The 18,802-nt window shown below is 37.1% G+C and overlaps 8 protein-coding genes across 8 annotated transcripts; 5 read left to right on the top strand and 3 right to left on the bottom strand. All coding sequences in view use genetic code 12, as the record gives it.

Moving 5' to 3' along the window:
* Nucleotides 1-421: 421 nt before the first annotated feature.
* RIM1 (Rim1p) lies at nt 422-826 on the top strand (the record flags this gene model as incomplete). Its single annotated transcript, XM_049322242.1, has 1 exon — nt 422-826. One exon carries the CDS (start codon nt 422-424, stop codon nt 824-826), a length of 405 nt encoding a protein of 134 aa, XP_049182772.1.
* Nucleotides 827-1,252: 426 nt separating this feature from the next.
* Nucleotides 1,253-2,488, bottom strand: KGF56_000114 (putative aminopeptidase; the record flags this gene model as incomplete). The annotated part of the gene is made up of 1 exon (XM_049322231.1): nt 1,253-2,488. The coding sequence occupies one exon, from the start codon at nt 2,486-2,488 to the stop codon at nt 1,253-1,255; it is 1,236 nt and encodes a 411-aa protein (XP_049182771.1).
* A 1,767-nt stretch (nt 2,489-4,255) lies between these two features.
* On the top strand, nt 4,256-8,575 carry KGF56_000113 (uncharacterized protein; the record flags this gene model as incomplete). Its single annotated transcript, XM_049322220.1, has 1 exon — nt 4,256-8,575. One exon carries the CDS (start codon nt 4,256-4,258, stop codon nt 8,573-8,575), a length of 4,320 nt encoding a protein of 1,439 aa, XP_049182770.1.
* A 44-nt stretch (nt 8,576-8,619) lies between these two features.
* KGF56_000112 (putative uridine kinase) lies at nt 8,620-9,387 on the bottom strand (the record flags this gene model as incomplete). The annotated part of the gene is made up of 1 exon (XM_049322209.1): nt 8,620-9,387. The coding sequence occupies one exon, from the start codon at nt 9,385-9,387 to the stop codon at nt 8,620-8,622; it is 768 nt and encodes a 255-aa protein (XP_049182769.1).
* A 422-nt stretch (nt 9,388-9,809) lies between these two features.
* On the top strand, nt 9,810-11,009 carry FAL1 (ATP-dependent RNA helicase; the record flags this gene model as incomplete). The annotated part of the gene is made up of 1 exon (XM_049322198.1): nt 9,810-11,009. The coding sequence occupies one exon, from the start codon at nt 9,810-9,812 to the stop codon at nt 11,007-11,009; it is 1,200 nt and encodes a 399-aa protein (XP_049182768.1).
* Nucleotides 11,010-11,363: 354 nt separating this feature from the next.
* KGF56_000110 (uncharacterized protein) lies at nt 11,364-14,690 on the top strand (the record flags this gene model as incomplete). Its single annotated transcript, XM_049322187.1, has 1 exon — nt 11,364-14,690. The coding sequence occupies one exon, from the start codon at nt 11,364-11,366 to the stop codon at nt 14,688-14,690; it is 3,327 nt and encodes a 1,108-aa protein (XP_049182767.1).
* A 497-nt stretch (nt 14,691-15,187) lies between these two features.
* STE3 (Ste3p) lies at nt 15,188-16,387 on the top strand (the record flags this gene model as incomplete). The annotated part of the gene is made up of 1 exon (XM_049322175.1): nt 15,188-16,387. The coding sequence occupies one exon, from the start codon at nt 15,188-15,190 to the stop codon at nt 16,385-16,387; it is 1,200 nt and encodes a 399-aa protein (XP_049182766.1).
* Nucleotides 16,388-16,436: 49 nt separating this feature from the next.
* Nucleotides 16,437-17,876, bottom strand: KGF56_000108 (glutamyl-tRNA(Gln) amidotransferase subunit; the record flags this gene model as incomplete). The annotated part of the gene is made up of 1 exon (XM_049322164.1): nt 16,437-17,876. The coding sequence occupies one exon, from the start codon at nt 17,874-17,876 to the stop codon at nt 16,437-16,439; it is 1,440 nt and encodes a 479-aa protein (XP_049182765.1).
* Between the last annotated feature and the right edge of the window lie 926 nt (nt 17,877-18,802).

Below are 18,802 nucleotides of genomic sequence, written 5' to 3'. Positions count from 1 at the left end.
AGTGTTTACCACTCGATAGTGTTTACTACTCGATAGTGTTTTTCAAAGGCTTGTTTAGTCGCCAAAAGTTGAACCACCAGCAACAAAAAAAATAGATGCAAATTTCAAGTAACGGTTAATTTGTCGCTTCTAGTATAGCGTATTTGTGGATGATTAAAATGCTAGTTGACTAGTGAGATAGCATGCTGTATCACCAAATATGGAATGCAGCTCTCTTGTCAACTTCAATAGCTCTCTTGTCAAACTTAATACTATACAATGGTGGCTTTCTTCAATCTAAAAATGGTCTATTACTATTAGTACTAAAAGCAAATACACGTTTTTACGTGTAACAAGGGGAAAAAAAAATAAGGCTATATTTATAGTATCAACAAACCACTAGTCTACAAACACACAATACTATTGACCACCTCAATTAAGTATGTTGAAATCATTTGCGCGTACATTTTCGTCCACCATTGCTAAAAGAGATTTTGCTCGGACCCAGTTGCTTGGAAGAGTTGGTTTTGTCGAGTTCAAGGAGTCGCCAAATGGAACAAGGTATGTTATGTACAGCTTAGCTGTTAATAAAAAATTTGATGGGAAAGAGGAGACTGATTGGTATAAAATTTTTATTCTCGGTGAGGAACAGGTTGCTGCTGCAGAAAGAGCTCTTAGAGTTGGTAATAAGATGTTTGTTGATGCTAAACTAACAGTTAAGGTTGTTGATGATGTAAGCAGATACTCCCTTGTACAAAAGAAAATGGATATTATACAATGGGGTAAAAAATCAGAAGACGAACATGGAGAAAGCGAACATGCAGAAAACGAAACTCAAGAGAAGTGATCTTGATCCTAGCCTAAAACTCAAGAGAAGTGATCTTGATCCTAGCCTAAAACTCAAGAGAAGTAATCTTGATCCTAGCCTAAACTCAAGATCACTTCTCTTGATCCTAGCACAGTGTGTTACACATATATGTATATGTAAGCCTTTATAAATTGTAAAAGAATAAACAAATACTTGTAATTTTTATGAACTTCATGAAAGAGAATTTTCCCCCATCTCGCAAGAATCTTGATTCCTGACTGAATCATAACTAATAATACCTATAACTAGTGTGCTCCACTATCAAGCAGAGCGAGATAGTGGAGCAACACTTACTAGCGACACTAGCTAAAATAACTGCAATCAAACCCGGGTGGCAGCTAGTGGTGGCAGTTAATGTGCTCCACTATCTCGCTCTGCTCGATAGTGTCGGTGGCAGCTAGTGTCTTAATGCAAATCCTTTGCCAGACTCAATTCATAAGCATATGCAACTGTCAATTTGACATGTTCCTTTATATGGTCCCAATCTAATCTATCAATCGTGTCCATTACTGAGTGTATATACTTGTTGGAGTATTTCATCTCGCTTTCAATGAGAAAAGACGATGGGTATCCATTCTCCAAGGCACTGGCATGATCAGAACAAGCATAGCCACATTTGCTTTCATGATACGGGATTGAATTATAAGCTTTGATGATTAGTTTGAGAAAATTGTTAAGCTCAACACTGGTGTAGTCTGAAATTAAACCAAAATGGGGTTCGACGCCTGCATCGATCGTGCCTTGAACATATCCCGTCATATCTTGCTGCAACATACCAACAACAACTTCAGATGCATTGGAATATCTCGAGAATACATCAATCGATCCTAATAAGCCTCCTTCCTCGGCTGAGTACCAATGGAACTCTAAAGTATTATATGGCTTAAATGAGCCATTTGCGTAAGCTTCAAGAATAAGTCTCAACGATTCCAAAATTGTGATAGAGCCAGATCCATCGTCGTCAGCACCAGGTGCCTTCATTATACTTGGGAGAATCAAATTTGCTGAATCTTGATGAGCTCCAACAACGACTTTATCCTTGACTTCTCCTGGGATTGATACAATAATAGAAAACTGATCCCAGCCATCATGATGGATCTTTTTCACCTGAATTTGCTTAAATTCACCAACTAGTTTAAGAACTTGTCCATGCAACCAATTAGCACTTTCCAGCCCACTCTCGGATCTGTAATATCTCGAATAAAATGAAGTAAATTTTGTCAATTTTTTTAACATGAAATCAACATCAATTAATGCAAACAACTTGTTTATTTCGTTATTGTATTTTGTAGATTTGGGGTAGTTATATATTGGAATTGTCTTTTTCAAACTCGTGATTTGTTTCGATCCAATTAAAAAGACTTTTTGCCACACCGAAAGCACTGGTTTCGTGACAAGACCTTGTTCAACAGCAACATCAATAGGTATTTGACCCGTCATATCGATAAAATTTTGATTTCTTCTCTTTAGGTTCAACTTTTCATCTTCAGAAACCAACCTATACTCATTGGGTGCCAATTTGATTAACCTATTTTTGCAATACAAGGATTGGGGTAATAAGGATAACTGGGGGAAGTTATCAAATATGGGGAACACTAAACATAAGCTGATCAAAGTGGTGAGAATAATTATCAGTCTCATTTTGTCAAGGAGGGGGAAAGGAGGAAATGAATCTCTTGTCTTTTCAACCTTATCAGCTCTATTGGTTCGTATAGAGATATGAAAGTTATTAAAGTGGATGTGAACCTTGGCGTCGCGGTTATTTTTTTTTTCAAATGGCACGACAACTTTTACATCTCCGTCGAAATCGTGCTAAATTTACGGCGAAATCGCGCTGCATCAACATAGATCCGCATCGCATCTACACTATCGAGCAGAGCGAGATAGTGTCGATAGATAAGATGTAGAAGATGGAGGGTGTGAGATGTAGATGTGGCAGAGTAGATAGATGAGATGTAGAAGATGGAGGGTGTGAGATGTAGATGTGGCAGAGTAGATAGATAAGATGTAGAAGATGGAGGGTGTGAGATGTAGATGTGGCAGAGTAGATAGATAAGATGTAGAAGATGGAGGGTGTGAGATGTAGATGTGGCAGAGTAGATAGATAAGATGTAGAAGATGGAGGGTGTGAGAGTAGATAGATGAGATGTAGATGTGGCAGAGTAGATAGATGAGATGTAGAGGGTGGAAGGTGTGAGATGTAGATGTGGCAGAGTAGATAGAATGAGATGTAGAAGATGGAGGGTGTGAGAGTAGATAGATGAGATGTAGATATGGAAGGTGTGAGAGTAGATAGATGAAATGTAGATATGGAAGGTGTGAGTTGTATTGCTCCACTATCTCGCTCTGCTCGATAGTGTATAGTGTTGATTCTGTCCATTGAAGGAGTCTATCTAATAAAAGCTAGTCTACCCTTCTTCAAATTGCAACACACCAAGATAACCGGCTCATTAATTCCCTATATATTTGCTATACTTTTTTGAAAAGTATAGTAATTTATTAGTAATAGAGGATCAATATTAGTATACGTTAAAGTATGGGTTATATAATCACTAACCTTAATACCTGATACTACTATTAATAAATAATTTAATACTGTTTCCAAATCTATATGCTATATAACTCAAGGCTATTTCAACAATCAGGGTACCTACAATAATGGTAGACCATTATGGTAAGCTATAGAGGTAATCTATCATAATCTTAAGGGTAAATAAACAGGATAAGCTATAAGGGTAAATAGGCTAAACTATAAGGGGTAATCAGGGTAAACTATCATGGATGATTATCAAGGCAAACTATAAAGGCATCTCAGGGCAACTTATCATAGACTGCTCAAATTTTAACAGATAATACCAACAAAGCTGCTTGGGCAAATATAAACAGAGGACTTTCCAAACATGAGACGGTAAAGCTGACTTTTAGTATCAAACACCTGGCCCTTGACTGGTTCTCCACTGGGCCCTTCACTGGCTGACTCGCCAAAAAACTGTTGCAAAATACTAATACTGTGCGCTACCATGTATCGGCCTGTTTCGCTCGCTTGCTCGCTCGCTCGTCGCCCCTACCCCAGCGAGTAAATACAAGTCGACAATGCCATACATACAATTTCTGAATACTCCATACACACACACAGAGAGAGAGAGAGAAAAATCTGGGAATTACCACATACTTACAGACTCAAATCTCTCTAATCACCCACAGCTCCATTTTTCTGGCTCCATTATCCTACAAATTACATCAACAACAAAAGTTTGTTCTGATTTTTCACCTTAATTTTTTTTTTCACGCTTCGCAATTGCATTTTATTTTCCATTTAAACAAAAAAAAACCATCAATAGTATGTGAGTTCCTTTTTTTGCTTTTATAGATTTAATCAGTAACAGCTGGGGGGGTTTTTTGAGAGCCATGGTTAGTCTTATTCCAAGCTTTGGTGGTGGTGGGTATGCTAATGGAACAGATAAGAAATATATTGTTCCTACTATCAAGTTGAATGACGCAACAAAGGGAGAAGGAGACAATTCTCCTAAATTCCATCTCGATGCTGCTGCTGCTGCTGCTACTGCTACTGCTACTTCACAACCTTCGCCGGCAGCAAGAGGAGTATCAGCAACAGCAGGAAACCATTTATCCAAAAGGTTTATCGAACCCGTGGGACTCGAGGTGAAAGAAGCAAGTTACAAGATTAGTATTCCTGACTTTGCCAATTTGTCGCCTTTACAATTGGGATCAAGATTCATCTCCAATGTCCATAAAATCGACTCCAACATACCGCACGACATTTTCCAATCGGAAATGTCCACAAAAACTCAATCAAGTCTCGATAACTACTATTTCGATTATGAGAATGGGCTAGCGGACTTTTCCAGATTTGAAAAAATCCAGCAAATAGATTTACCTGATAGGTTTTTTGAAGAGTACAACAAAACTGAGTCAACTACCAAAATTGGGTTATTTAAAGAGATTGAAAGGTGTTGGATTGCAATTGATGAGAAGTTGATATTATGGAACCATAAAATACCGCAGTCGTCGTTTAATCTGTCGACGCAATTTCTAACTTTAGACCAAATCAAAAACACAATTTTGGCAGTAAAGTTGGTAAAGCCAAAGGAAGGTATTTTTTTAAAAGAGATTAATTATTTGCTATTAATTGCAACTACTACCAATATCAAGATATTTCTAATCAAATATGACAAGACACTAAACAGTTTGGAGATTTTCAACCCGGATTTATCAGTTAATGCTCATGGATTGGCAGTCAATAATTTCATTACGCATCCAAAAACACATGATATATATTTCAGCGGCGAACGAGATGGAGTCAACATCTGGCGCTTGGATTATTCAAACAAGTCCTCTTTTACCAAAAACAAATGCGATAAAATATGTTTAACCAAGGGGGGAATCACAAGTGTTATACCGAGCAAATTTCTGGGATTTGGATTCACTTCAGGAACATCATCAGGCGTGGAATCAAACAACTTGGTCAATGTCCCCGAAAGTATCGTGCAATTTGAAATCGATGCTGCTCGAGACATCTTGTATGCATTGTCAAACAAATCGGTGATTAGGGTTTATAAACTTCTGCATAAACAAGAGAGCCTTACGGAGGGTAGTACACTAACTCCCAGCCAGATTTTCAAATCGGCATCCACTCTGTTTGTTGATGCAAGCAACTTCAAAGTGTTTGAAAGATTTAAAATCATTTATCTTAACGCTATTTCACCGGAGGAATCGTCGATTATACAGTTGATTGCAGTTACCAGCAACGGGTCTAGAATTCTTCTTAAATTGGGTTCTGCAACTTCATTTTCTTCGCTACTCACGTCGACTTTATCAAGTGCATTGAGGCTTAATCTAGTTAATATCAAGTTTCCTCCAACTAGAGAAATACCCGAGGTCAACAATGAGCTTGATTCTTTTACAAGGTACAGGCAGTACATTTCCCAACTTATTGCCAATCAGCAAAAATCCCAGCTTCTCAAAAACACAAAGATTGCGAAAATAATAAGTCCCGGTGTGTTTCTTTGTGTGAAAAAGACAAAGCGTTCGGATAAACTATTTGTTGCCACGACAAATTTTGGATATCTTAAGAAAAACAACAAGTTGGTTGAGGATGCTGAGTTTATAAAGTATAACCAAAGCGAAAATACTCCGTATACTTATATCCATGATATTGTACAATTGACACCATCAATGAATGCTGCAACAACACCTAATGGCTATGCAAACATTGCAGCCAGTCAGTATACTAAACAACCATTGAAATTTGCAGTGTTGACCAATTTTGGAATAATGGTGTACCAATTCAAGACCTCAGATCAAATTTTAAGATCTCTTAAGGATGAAGTAGTGGAAAACTTTATCGAAGAGAATGGCTATGAGGAAACTTGTTCGACGTTATTGTATTTGGCTTGCTCGTATGGTCAAGGCAATTCAAATGATTTGTTTGGAAGAAAAGCGCAAGTCTTATTTTCCACATGCGGCAATAATGCTCGATTAACAGGAGGGGGTCAAAAAGTATCTCAGTCAATGGCTTTGGTCTCACATCACCAGCAACTACAGTATAGCTATTACCCAACAGTTGACCAAGTTGTTTTTAGTGATAGGTTTTATGGGACGTGTTTGTTGATTGCAAGATTTCTTCGAGATATTTGGAATAAAAAAGTATTCAGCCCCTTGTCTTCTATAAAAATTACGCCATATGGTCACATTGAAATTGCCAGCGTGAAGGACAATAAGGTGTTGATCAAAAGTTTAAACATTGAGAAGAAACAAATAGAATACTTTATTGGTACAATAGTGGTGATGATTGATTTTTTCGTTCAAAACGGGACCAATATCCAGGGGTTGAATGCACCAAACTACAGTTCTAATCCATCTCAATTTGAAAATGAAGTTTGCTTGCGAGCGGAAAATATTGCTTTTACTTCAATTCTCAAATCTTTGAATTCCATGAAAGAAACCTTTTCGTTTTTGATGGTGTTAATTGAAGAAATCCAGGCTAAGGAATCTAATCTTACTGAAATATTAGAGTTTCTTTCTCCAACAAACCAAGCAAATCTTTTAATGATTACTTTTAAAGATTTGCTATTACCTTCTAGAGATGTTAAGGTGTTGATCAAGAGCTTGATTTCGTCAATTATCAATAAAAATATCGCCAAAGGAGGCTCTATAGATCTGATTGTCACATCATTGCAAACAAGATGTAACTCCTTCTGCTCCACCAATGATGTTTTTATCTTCAAAGCAATAGAGAGTCTTACCAAAGCAACGAAAATTGGATCTCGAGACATTGACCTTAAATTGCGGTGCTTAAAAAATGCCGTTCGTTTATTTGAGGAAACTTATGAAACTTTGACATTGGAGAATATCGAGACTTCTGTTGCCACTATGGTGGATTTAGAATTTTACTCTGGTGCCATTGGCATGTTGTTGAATATTGCTCAAAAGTTGAACAACAATTTAAGAAATCCAAATTTTGCAATAAACCAAGTTGTCAATGAAGATATAATGAAGAAGTCACAAACGGATATTCATGACAAAGTGAAGAAATTGTACAATATAATATTTAACGTTTTGAAAAAGATTGATTTGAAGGCACTAAAAATTTCTGAAACCAACAACCAGCTTTTGATCAATGAATTTTTAGAAATTCGAGATTCGGCATACGACTCTTGTTTTGCTTCCAAAAACAAGGACTTTCATTATTACTTTTACGATTGGTTTATTGAACAAGGAATCAGCGAGAGGTTGTTGGATGTTAACACGCCATTTGTTTTACCGTACTTGGAACAAAAAGCCGAAAACAATATTGCCTTGAGCAATATTCTTTGGCTTTATCATGCAAAAAGGGAGAACTACTTTGAAGCGGCAAAGATACTATATGCTTTATCAATATCACAATTTGGTCTTGATTTGAATCAAAGAATTGAATATTTATCTCGGGCCAATGGATTTTGTAATTGTGTTTGTCCGCCAAACTCAAGACAAAAAATGGTTCAATTATCATCGACAATCCAAGAGCTTTTTGAAGTCGCAGATATACAATTGACTGTACTCGACAGGATAAAGGGCGATCTGAGAATCAATGCTAATAATAAAAAAGTTGCCATTGAAGCAATAGATTCAAAAATACTTTCTATTAGTGACTTGTTCAACAATTATGTCGACCCACTTGGCTATTATGACTTGTCGTTGTTGATCTTCAAAGTGTCTGATTATAAGAATAGTGATGATATCATGAAAAGATGGACACTTCTTGTTGAAAAAGTGTCTCACGAGTCTAAAACTCTGAAAGAACCGTTTTATGTTCTTTTGAATGATGAGTTTAGTTTATTTGCATCACGATTGTCTAGCAATGACATAGTCTATCCCATCGACGATTTGATTAAGCTAATCTCAAAGGCACTTTATGAGGCAATTGAAGAAAACTCGGTAACTCAAACTCCTCCAAAGGGCTATCTTGTGGATTTATTTATAAATTCAGGAGTAAGTTATGAGAAATTATACTATAACATGAGATCGTTGATTGAACATAACATTGCTTGCTCGGTGTACCCTGAGTTTGTTGAGGATTTGAAGAGGAAAGAAATGAACTATCTCATAAAGAAATGGTACGCTACAGACAAAAAGCTCAGAGAGTTGATACCCGCTGAGCAAATTGTCAATTACGGGGACGTATACTCATTGGAAACCGATCCCGTAAAGTTAGCCAATTATGTATAAAAATTGAAAAATAAATAACTAATAAACAAAAAAAAAGCCAATGATTAGTTTAGTTGATAAAATTTATTCTTTTGCACATCAAACCTTTCCCTCTCAAATATTCCAATCTCTGTGGGACGTAGATTGTACCCGGAAACGTTTAATCGTTCAGGGTGAGCATTTTTACCTGTTAAATATAGCAAAACTCCATCTATTACCAATCTAACGGCATTTGGTTCTGCACCTCTGGGCATAACTACATCGGCAAACTCCTTTGTTGGGAAAATGTAGTAATTCATCTCGACTCGAGCTCCAAAGAGGTAGGCATTGATCACTCCTTCTAGTGTATCGGTCTTTCGTTCCAATACATCTCTTTCGATCCAGCGTATCAACCTAGTATCTGGATCACCATCTATAAACACTTTGATGTGTGCCAAATCTCGAAGTTCCTTGTCGTATAAAGCATATAAGCCATGAACTAACAATACCCTCTGTGGTTCTTCTTCTTCTTCTTCATTTCGTTTACTTAAAAGTTTAACATCTTGTTTCAATTTTTTGAAATCAAATCTCGATGGTTTTAAAATATCGTATTGTTTGTCTTCCTTCCTAATCGTTATTGCCGAAGTTTCAATACTGAGAAACTTACGCGAATCAACCGAAGATTTGGAGTAATCTGTGTACGCATTCATGTCTATGATTTGTACATTAATCGAGTTCTTTGGCATAATTGACATAAGCTCCTTTTTCACCGTTATTGCCGTAGTTTTCTTTCCAGAAACATGACCACCTCCGAGAAGTACTATTATAGAGTCACCGGTGCTTGCCTTCAGCATATTCACCTTTGAACCTTCTCTTACCTTATCAACAAAACCAAAATCTTGTTAATTCTTAGAGCTTTAACTTCCTTCTTTCTTTCTTTTTTTTTTTTTTTTTTTTTTATTTCACTTATTGGGTTTGCACTTTTGGTTGAACATAGTGGAGGTAAGCACCAATAATAAGACAATCCTATAATCTCCAGATTGCTTATTGTTGAAAGTTGTTCAATTCTAAGATTTGGGGTATGCTTGTTTTCTTTTGCTTTTACAAAGTTATAGCAAATTGTAGTGATGGGTTTGAATTAAACTAAAACAATTACCCCCTAAAACCCCCTAACCGCATTTTTGTTCATCTCATCGCATCGCATCTCATCGCATGGTTAAAAAAAGAAGCTACAAGCAAAAATGGCATCAATAAAGGCAAGGTATAACAAACGATAATGGATGAATTTGATCGAGAACTCGACAATGAGCTTGAGTTCAGTCACAGGTCTACCAAGGGGATAAAAATATATCGTACTTTTGAGAGTATGAGGCTAAAGCCGGAATTACTTAAAGGAATATATGCATATGGATTTGAAGCTCCATCAGCAATTCAATCTAGAGCAATAATGCAAATAATGAGTGGCAGAGATTGCATTGCCCAAGCACAGTCTGGAACAGGTAAAACGGCTACTTTTGCCATTAGTATGCTTCAGACAATAGATGCCAAGTCCAAGGATTGTCAAGGTCTAGTTCTTTCTCCTACGCGAGAATTGGCAACTCAAATCCAAAATGTCATTAAACACTTGGGTGATTACATGAACATACAAACGTATGCTTGTATTGGAGGAAAGAATGTTGGTACCGATGTTAAAAAGCTACAGCAGGGTCAACAAATTGTGAGCGGGACCCCTGGGCGGGTTCTCGATGTTATCAAGAGAAGAAATCTATCTCCGCGCCACATCAAGATGTTGATTTTAGACGAGGCAGATGAGCTATTCACAAAAGGATTCAAAGAGCAGATATACGAGATTTACAAGCAACTACCTGCTGGAGCTCAGATTGTTGTTGTTAGTGCAACTTTACCAAACGAAGTTTTGGAAATGACAAGCAAGTTCACAACAGAACCGGTCAAAATTTTGGTCAAGAGAGACCAAGTATCACTTTCTGGGATTAAACAATACTATATACAATGTGAGCAAGAAGATTGGAAGTTTGACACTTTATGTGATCTTTATGATAACTTAACAATTACACAAGCTGTGATTTTTTGTAACACCAAGGTTAAAGTAGACTGGCTTGCGGATATGATGCGGAAACAAAACTTTGTAGTTGCATCGATGCACGGAGACATGAAGCAAGAAGAAAGAGACTCTATAATGAACGAGTTCAGAACTGGGAACTCTAGAGTTCTCATCTCAACCGACGTTTGGGCAAGAGGAATAGACGTGCAACAAATCTCGTTGGTGATAAATTACGATTTGCCAAACGACAAGGAGAATTATATACATAGAATTGGAAGGTCGGGAAGATTTGGCAGGAAGGGAACAGCAATTAATTTGGTTACAAAGGGCGACGTAAAGGAACTCAAGGATATCGAGAGATACTATTCAACAAAAATAAGGGAAATGCCCCTGAATATTAATGATATTATGTAGATAACAAGATACACTATCACTATCGAGCAGAGCGAGATAGTGGAGCCACATTGGATTCAAATGTAACACACCCTATGTACTCACTCACTTTTTCCCTTCCTACTACACTATCGAGCAGAGCTCAATAGTCTTGACGATAGTCTTGACGATGAACTTGACGATGAACTTCACCATCTCTGCTCATCTCTCACGCTAAAAAAAAAATGAAAAAAAAAAAAATTAATTTAAAAAAAAAAAAAAGGACAGATGGAGCCTACTTTCCAGAGTTAAAGATTTGAAGCTTTGGGTATCAGCTGTCTTTAAAATTTTGCTAGGTGCTGGTATTGGAATTGGTACTATATTTTGACCTTCGATATGGATCCTCAGTTTGTTAGCTCGTTGGAGAACACTTTAAAGCAGACCTTGACGCCAGACTCTTTGGTTATCAAGGAGGCATCACAAAAGTTGAGTAAAGAATTTTATCCTAATCCTCAGGCATTACCATCGTTGCTCCAAATATTACATGAATCGGGCCAGGACGAGATAAAACAGTTAGCTGCAGTTGAAGCAAGAAAGTTGGCCTTGGATAACTGGGGAAAAGTTGATTCGTCGTTGAAGGCAGGTCTTAAAGATGCCCTTTTAAAAGGAACATTTGCCGAGTCAAAAAAGAGTCTTCGAAACTTGTCTGCACGTGTAATTGCTGCTATTGCCGAAGTTGACTTGGAGGTAAATGAATGGCAGGATCTTTTACCAAACTTGATTACTGCACTTCAAAGTGGAGATGCTCATTTGAGAGAAGTTGCAACTTTTATTCTATATGCATTGTTAGAGTCGCAGATTTCAGCTTTGCTCCCTCATATCGATGACTTTGTGTCTTTGTTTGCTACTTTGATTCGTGATCCAGAGTCAAAGGAGATTAGAGTCAATTCTGTGTCATGTTTAGAAGTCATTGCGCAAATCATTGAAGACAATGATAGCGGCGATGATGATCCACAATTGGTGGAAAAATTCAAAGCTACTATTCCAGGAATGGTGGAGGTTTTGAAAGAAGTGATTACTTCTGATGACTCCGAACTGGCAAAACAAGTGTTTAATGTGTTTAATAGTTTAGTTTTGGTTGATCCAAAATTGGTTGGCGATCACTTGGTCAACTTGATCCATTTTATTAGTCAAATGGTTACAAATAGAGAATTGGACGAAGAATATCGAGTATTTGGATTGCAGTTTTTGATATCATGTGTAAGTTATAGGAAATCTAAGGTGACATCCAACAAGTTGGGACCCCAGATTACCATGGTAGCTTTGAAAGTGGCCACAGAGGAAATTGATATTGAGGATGAGTTGGAAAATGAAGATGAAGAAAACGAAAATGAAGAAAGCGCACCTTCGTCTTTAGCTTTGAGATTGCTTGCCGTTTTGTCTGCAGAGTTGCCGCCATCTCAGGTAATCAATCCATTATTTGAAGCATTGCCGCCATTGTTCACTTCCGCGAATCAATTTGAAAGACGTGCTGCATTATTATCTATTGGAACATGTTCCGCAGGCGCTCCAGATTATATTTCATTACAAATACAGAAGATCGTTCCTGCCTTGATAAGTGGGTTGAAGGATTCTGAAATCATTGTTAGGGTTGCTGCACTCAGAACGTTATCACAACTTACTTCTGAACTTCAAGATATTATTACCGATTACCACGAAGAATTGTTGCCTTTGATAATTGCAATCATTGACTCTACCTCCTCAGTTATGGCATACAAGTATGCATGTTTTGCTTTGGATGGATTGATTGAGTTCATGAGCCATGACGCAATGAGCAAGTACATTGAGCCATTGATGCACAAATTGTTCCACATGTTGCTGCAAGCAAGTTCGTCATCGTTAAAAACCGCAATTGTATCGGCCATTGGATCAACGGCATTCGCCAGTGGAAAAGCATTTACTCCATATTTCCAAGGGTCTATTCAGCAATTGGAACCCTTTATCACTAATGTAGCATCTGTTGAAGGTATGAGTGAAGACGATATTGAATTGAGAGCTACTACTTTTGAAAATATCTCAACCATGGCCAGAGCTGTTGGGTCTCAGAGCTTTTCGGCATACGCAAAACCACTAGTTGAAGCTGCTTACAACTCCTTGAGTTCGGAACACTCAAGAACTAGAGAATCGGGATTTGCTTTTATTGCAAACATGGCCAAAGTTTACGGCCCTGAATTTGCTGGGTTCTTGGATCAAATTGTGCCACAGATCTTGACATGCTTAGCGCAAGAAGAATTTAGCTTCAACATAGAAGGTCCTGAAGACGCAGATGAGGATGATGAAGAAGCTGATGTGGATCCATTAAAGATTCATACAGGAATAACTATCGAAAAAGAGATTGCTTCTGTTGCATTGGGAGAGTTGGCCATTGGTACTGGAAAAGAGTTTTTCAAATATGTTGAGCCTTCTTTTGCAGCATTGGCTGAACAAGTGGAGAACTCCTTTGGCATGAGAGAGGCGGCCATGAGCTGTTTATTTAAGATTGTGAAGGCAATGTTTATTGCTGTGCAAGGTAAAGATTTCAAGCCACCCAAGGGGGTTCCTACTCAATCATATGTTGATGCCAATATCTTAGAGTTGATAAAAAAGGTTAGAGGAATAGCAATACCGCTCTTGGAAGGAGAATTTGAGTCAACAATGGTTGCTTGTATTCTTGACGGAGTAGCAAGTTCTCTTCAAGTGTTTGGTCCCATTTTTATAATTGATGGTGCCAAAGACACGGGAAGTTTGGAACAGTTGTGTTTTGCTTTGATGAACTTGTTGAAAAAAGAACACCCAAGTCAATTAGAAGAAGAGGATTTGCCAGAAGAAGAGGATGTATCTGAGACAGAAGTTATGCTCAACGAATCTGCCTTGGAAGTTTTGATCAGTTTGTCTATTGCATTGGAGGCGGATTTTGTGAAAATTTTCACTTCATTTAAAGATGTAATCTTGTCCAAATTCAATAGCACTTCTAGACCATTAAAAGTTGGGTCGATTGGAGCAATTGCCGAAATGGTTGGTGGCATGAAATTTGCCAATCCATATACGCAAGAATTAATTAAAGAGTTTATTAGCAAACTTGCCAATGACAAATCTATCGAAGTTAAGGGAAATGCAGCATATGGTGTTGGATTACTTGTTGAGTACAGTTCTGAAGATACTACGTCATTCTATCCCCATATCCTTGAGTTACTATTCCACTTGCTTAAGAAGGTTGACAAGAAATCCGACTCTTTGGCAGATGACGAGGAGGCAAAAGACGTGGTGAATCGTGCGTACGCAAATGCTTGTGGTTGTATCTCCAGACTTATCTTGAAGAACACACAAGCTGTGCCATTAGAACATGTTGTTGGGCCTTTATTGGATCATTTGCCCTTGGAAACAGGTCTCGAGGAAAACACTCCGATATTCGAAACAATACTTAAATTGTACGAGAGCAACACCGAAGCAATAGTATCCCAAACACCCAGAGTTGTAGAGGTCTTTGCAGGTGTTTTCAAAGCAGAGAATGAAAGACTCAAGTTGATTGAAGAGAGTACTCTTGGCAGAGAAGAGAATATTGATGCCATGAAACAGTTTTCGAGTGATAAATTAAAGTCCAAGATTGTGGAACTTTTGAAGTTCTTGGATGGAAAATTCAATGGTATTGTTTCAAGCAATGATGTATTGAAAACAGTGGTATAAAAAGAAGGATACTTGTTGTAGTTCCTTATTTTATTCTTTTTCTTATTTTTTATTAGACAATTATGGGGATATAATTTACCAAGTGTAAGAATTGAAGTACAAAGTGTGTGTGTTTTTTTTCTTTTGAAACATCTTGCACATTTTGTCCATTATCTTGACTATCACTATAAAGCCATATCCATCTTATAAAGTGCATATAGCTGATAGAACCTTGTCTCTTTATTCCATCATTTTTCAACGCATGTTGATTATTTCAAAAATGAGTTAAGTTTTAACATGCAAAAATTTTGAAACTTGCAAAATGGATTTCCCTTTGAAAAAACAAAAAGGTAATTGCTGCAAAAAAAAAAAAAAAAAAAAAAAAAATAGTAGGCAATACTATCTACATGTTAATTTGATTTTGAACAAGATATATAGCTGTATGATTGTCCCTCAACTTTCTCTTAGAATTGTAATGTGATCAAACCCGTGTGTAAACCTTATTACATAAGCTTATTATGAACTCGAGTGCTGCCGGAACTGCGGCTTTTGCATTTATTGCCTTCTTCTTATTGATACCAGCTTTTATATGGCATGGCAAGTGTAGGAATATTGCTGCCACATTATTGATATTTTGGTTAATGTTGATCGACTTGATTGGGTTTGTCAATACAATGATATGGAGTGGTGCAGATTTTGACCAAGTTTACAGTGGCAAAGGGTGGTGTGACCTTACATTAAAGTTGGAAGTAGGAGCTTCGATAGGCAAGTTATGTGCCATCACTTGCATTTCAATGAACTTGTACATGATACTATGCGCTCAAAAACCCATCTTTATGGACTCAAAGAGTTGGAAAAAGATTGTTATTGATTTGGCAATATGTCTCGTTTTCCCCATATTTATCATGTGTGTTAATTACATCATACAATCACGAAGATTTGCAATTCTCAGGTATCGTGGATGTTCTGCAATTTATTCCAATACAAATGCTACAATAGGATTGTACTTGATCTGGCCTATAATCTGGAGCTTTATAGCATTTGTCTTTGCTGCTCTAACATTATACAAATATATTCAAAAAAGAAAGGATGTCAAGGATATATTGATGTGCACAAACTCTGGATTGAACATTAAACGTTTTGCACGGCTTTTGTTATTCTGTGTGTTGGTCATATTTGGAATGATGCCTCTTGCTATTTTCTATTTTGTTGACTCCGTCGGGACAATCCGGGAGCCCTTCCATTGGTCTCAAGTGCATGATGACAAGCTTTGGGGTGTAATTGAATACTATGATTTTGGCTACATCACCGTTGCAGATAAGCTAGTTAACTCAATGCTATCAATTATTGCGTTCCTATTGTTCGGGCTAGGTTCAGACGCACTACAAATGTACAAGTCCTTGTTCAGAAAGTTCTCCCAGAACACAGTTACAGAAACATTGCCATTGTCGAAACAATCTACATATGTTCAAAATGGTGGAACACCTACAAAATTCAACTCTCCCAATTCTCAATTCAGTCGAGGTACAAATTTCAGTGACCCTACTATGCGTGAGTTTGATGATTTTACCGATGTCATCAAGGACTTGGGTATCGATCAGACTGATGTAGCACGCAATGTCGATCAAGAAAAGGGGGCAACTTCGCTTGTTGAGTGCGATGAGAAAGGTTTGGGAGGTGACTTTTTGTACACCTACGAGGTGAAGCAAAAGCCTTGAATATCTTGTCCCGTGTTATGTTGCCATGTTTTTTGTTTTTTTTTGTATTCTATAACAACTCTACGAATTTTTTCCTAATTGTATCAGCATCAACTTTACCTCGAGTGGCCTTTATAGCTTGGCCAACAAGGACTTCGGTTGCCTTTATATGGCCGCTTTGGATCCTCTTTATAATCTTTGGATTAGCATTTATAATATCTCGGCATAGGTCTTCCACTGAGAAGGACTCGCCATTTTGCTCCTCTTCAAGACCCAAAGCTTTAAGAGCATCTTTAAGACATTCCTCGTCGTTTCTAATCATATACCTCAATACTAGTCTCTTTGACACTAATGACATATTCAAGTTGGCAAGACATGCCAATGTTTTAGAACTAACAATATTTGTATCGAATGTCTTATTTTCTTTTGCGAAAGCTGTTAGCATTTCCTGAAATATCCATTTATTTGCATCTGGATGATTATATAGTTTGAAAAATGTTTCATAGTAGTGCAAAAGTTTAGGCTCAGCAATCAATCTTTTGGCATCGACTAGCTGCAAGAGATGTGGTTTAGAAGTCAACCTCTTTAGCAAATCTTCGGGATATTCAGGCATCAATGATTTTATATCCTCAGTAATATTCTCCTCGAGCACTATTGGTGGCAACTCGCAATCGGGAAAGTATCGATAGTCCACAGCATTTTCTTTAGTTCGAGCCAAATTGGTACTAAATCCATCCCAGTTTCTAGTCTGTTGCTCTATTCTGCCGCCACTCTCTAAAACCTCAATTTGTCTATTATATTCGTACTGCAAAGCTCGAACAATATCCCCAGTTGTTGCCAAATTTTTTAGCTCTACTCGAGGATGATTATTCACGTTTACATTCACATCAACCCGTATTGCTCCAGTTTCCAAGTCTCCACTGCAAACATTCAAATATCGAACAAGTAGTTGATACTTTTTCACAAATGCAAGTACTTGGTCAATATTTTCGAAATCCGGTTTCGTTACTACTTCAATTAAGGGAGTTCCTGCTCGATTGTAATCTATTTCATTTCCATGCTTTTTACCTGTATCTTGTTCTAGATGAACTCTTTCAATGTGGATACGCCCCTGCACTGCTGTATTGTCAAATTTTGTCAAATTCAAATAGCCATTCTTTGCGAGTGGGTGAAACTGCTGTGTTATTTGATAACCTAATGGCTGATCAGGGTAAAAATAATGCTTTCGGTCAAATTTTGAAATTGGCTGAACATCACAATTTAGAGCAACAGAAGCTCGTAATGCTAAATACAATGCCTCTGGATTTAAAATTGGTTGTGTTCCTGGTAAACCTATATCAAAATAGCTAATTCGTGTATTGCTAGGCTCATTGAAACTAGTACGTGATAAAGAGAATAATTTATATTTAGTTTTTAATTGCGTATGAATTTCAAGGCCGCATTTAAATTTATAATTAGAATGATAGGAAAACTCCTGTTTAGCAGACGTGGCTAATGATCTTTTAAGCATTAACCTATATAAAAAAAATTACTTAGGCTTGTTCAAATTGAAGAAATAAATCAAGATCATCATATCATCGAAAGTAAAGGTGCAAAAAAAAAAAAGTTGGTGAAAAAAAAGTTGATAGAAATAAAAAGATATAATGTATTGCTCTCAGCAGGATTCGAACCTACGATCTCCTCATTACTAGTGAGGTGCCTTACCAACTTGGCCATAAGAGCTTTTCTTGTCATTGTGCCTCGCAAGTATATTCTAATAGACTTATAGAAGAACTGATTATCGTAGCAAAGGAAGAGACCCAACTTACTGTTTGTTTACTAGTAAATTGGTTGAATCTCCCACTTCTTATTGGTCCTTTTTGTCTTGTCATTTAGTATGTCATTACATCTGTAGTTGTATGTCATTACATCTGTAGCTGTATGTCATTACATCTGTAGCTGTGTATGTCATTACATCTGTAGCTTTGTATGTGTTACTCTCTTTTATGTACTTTGACTTTTTTTTTTGCAAAAAAACTTTGTTCAATTGTGTCTCTCTGATTTATATTATTACCGTTTTACTAAAACTACTAAAAATGCAATAATAAATGATCAACAAAATAATCCAATGTCTCTCTGTATCCATATTTTCCAAAGTTTATTCCTCTTTTTATCCACATTGTTTTTTTAATTTGTATTTATTTTTTATTAATATTCTATTTGTATGTGGCTTCTTTCTAATAGTAGTTTTGCACCCAACCAAAATAAGCTATATACAGTAATTGATAGCTTTGAGTCTCTCGAGAATGTTGGTAGAAGCTTTCAAAAGTCGACTGGTCCGACACTAGAATCCGAATTGGCAGCTTTATACAAACACGAGGCAGCATTGGTTTTCAGTTTGTGTTTTGTAGCCAATGACGCTGTGTTGTCTCTATTTGGACAAAAGATGAAGAATTT

The sequence above is a fragment of the Candida oxycetoniae genome, assembly GCF_023343755.2.
Source record: "Candida oxycetoniae strain CBS 10844 chromosome Unknown scaffold43, whole genome shotgun sequence".
In the NCBI taxonomy this organism is placed as follows: Eukaryota; Fungi; Ascomycota; class Pichiomycetes; order Serinales; family Debaryomycetaceae; genus Lodderomyces; species Lodderomyces oxycetoniae.
Note: the sequence above shows the minus strand (reverse complement) of the source record. Positions and strands in the feature narration are given on the sequence as shown.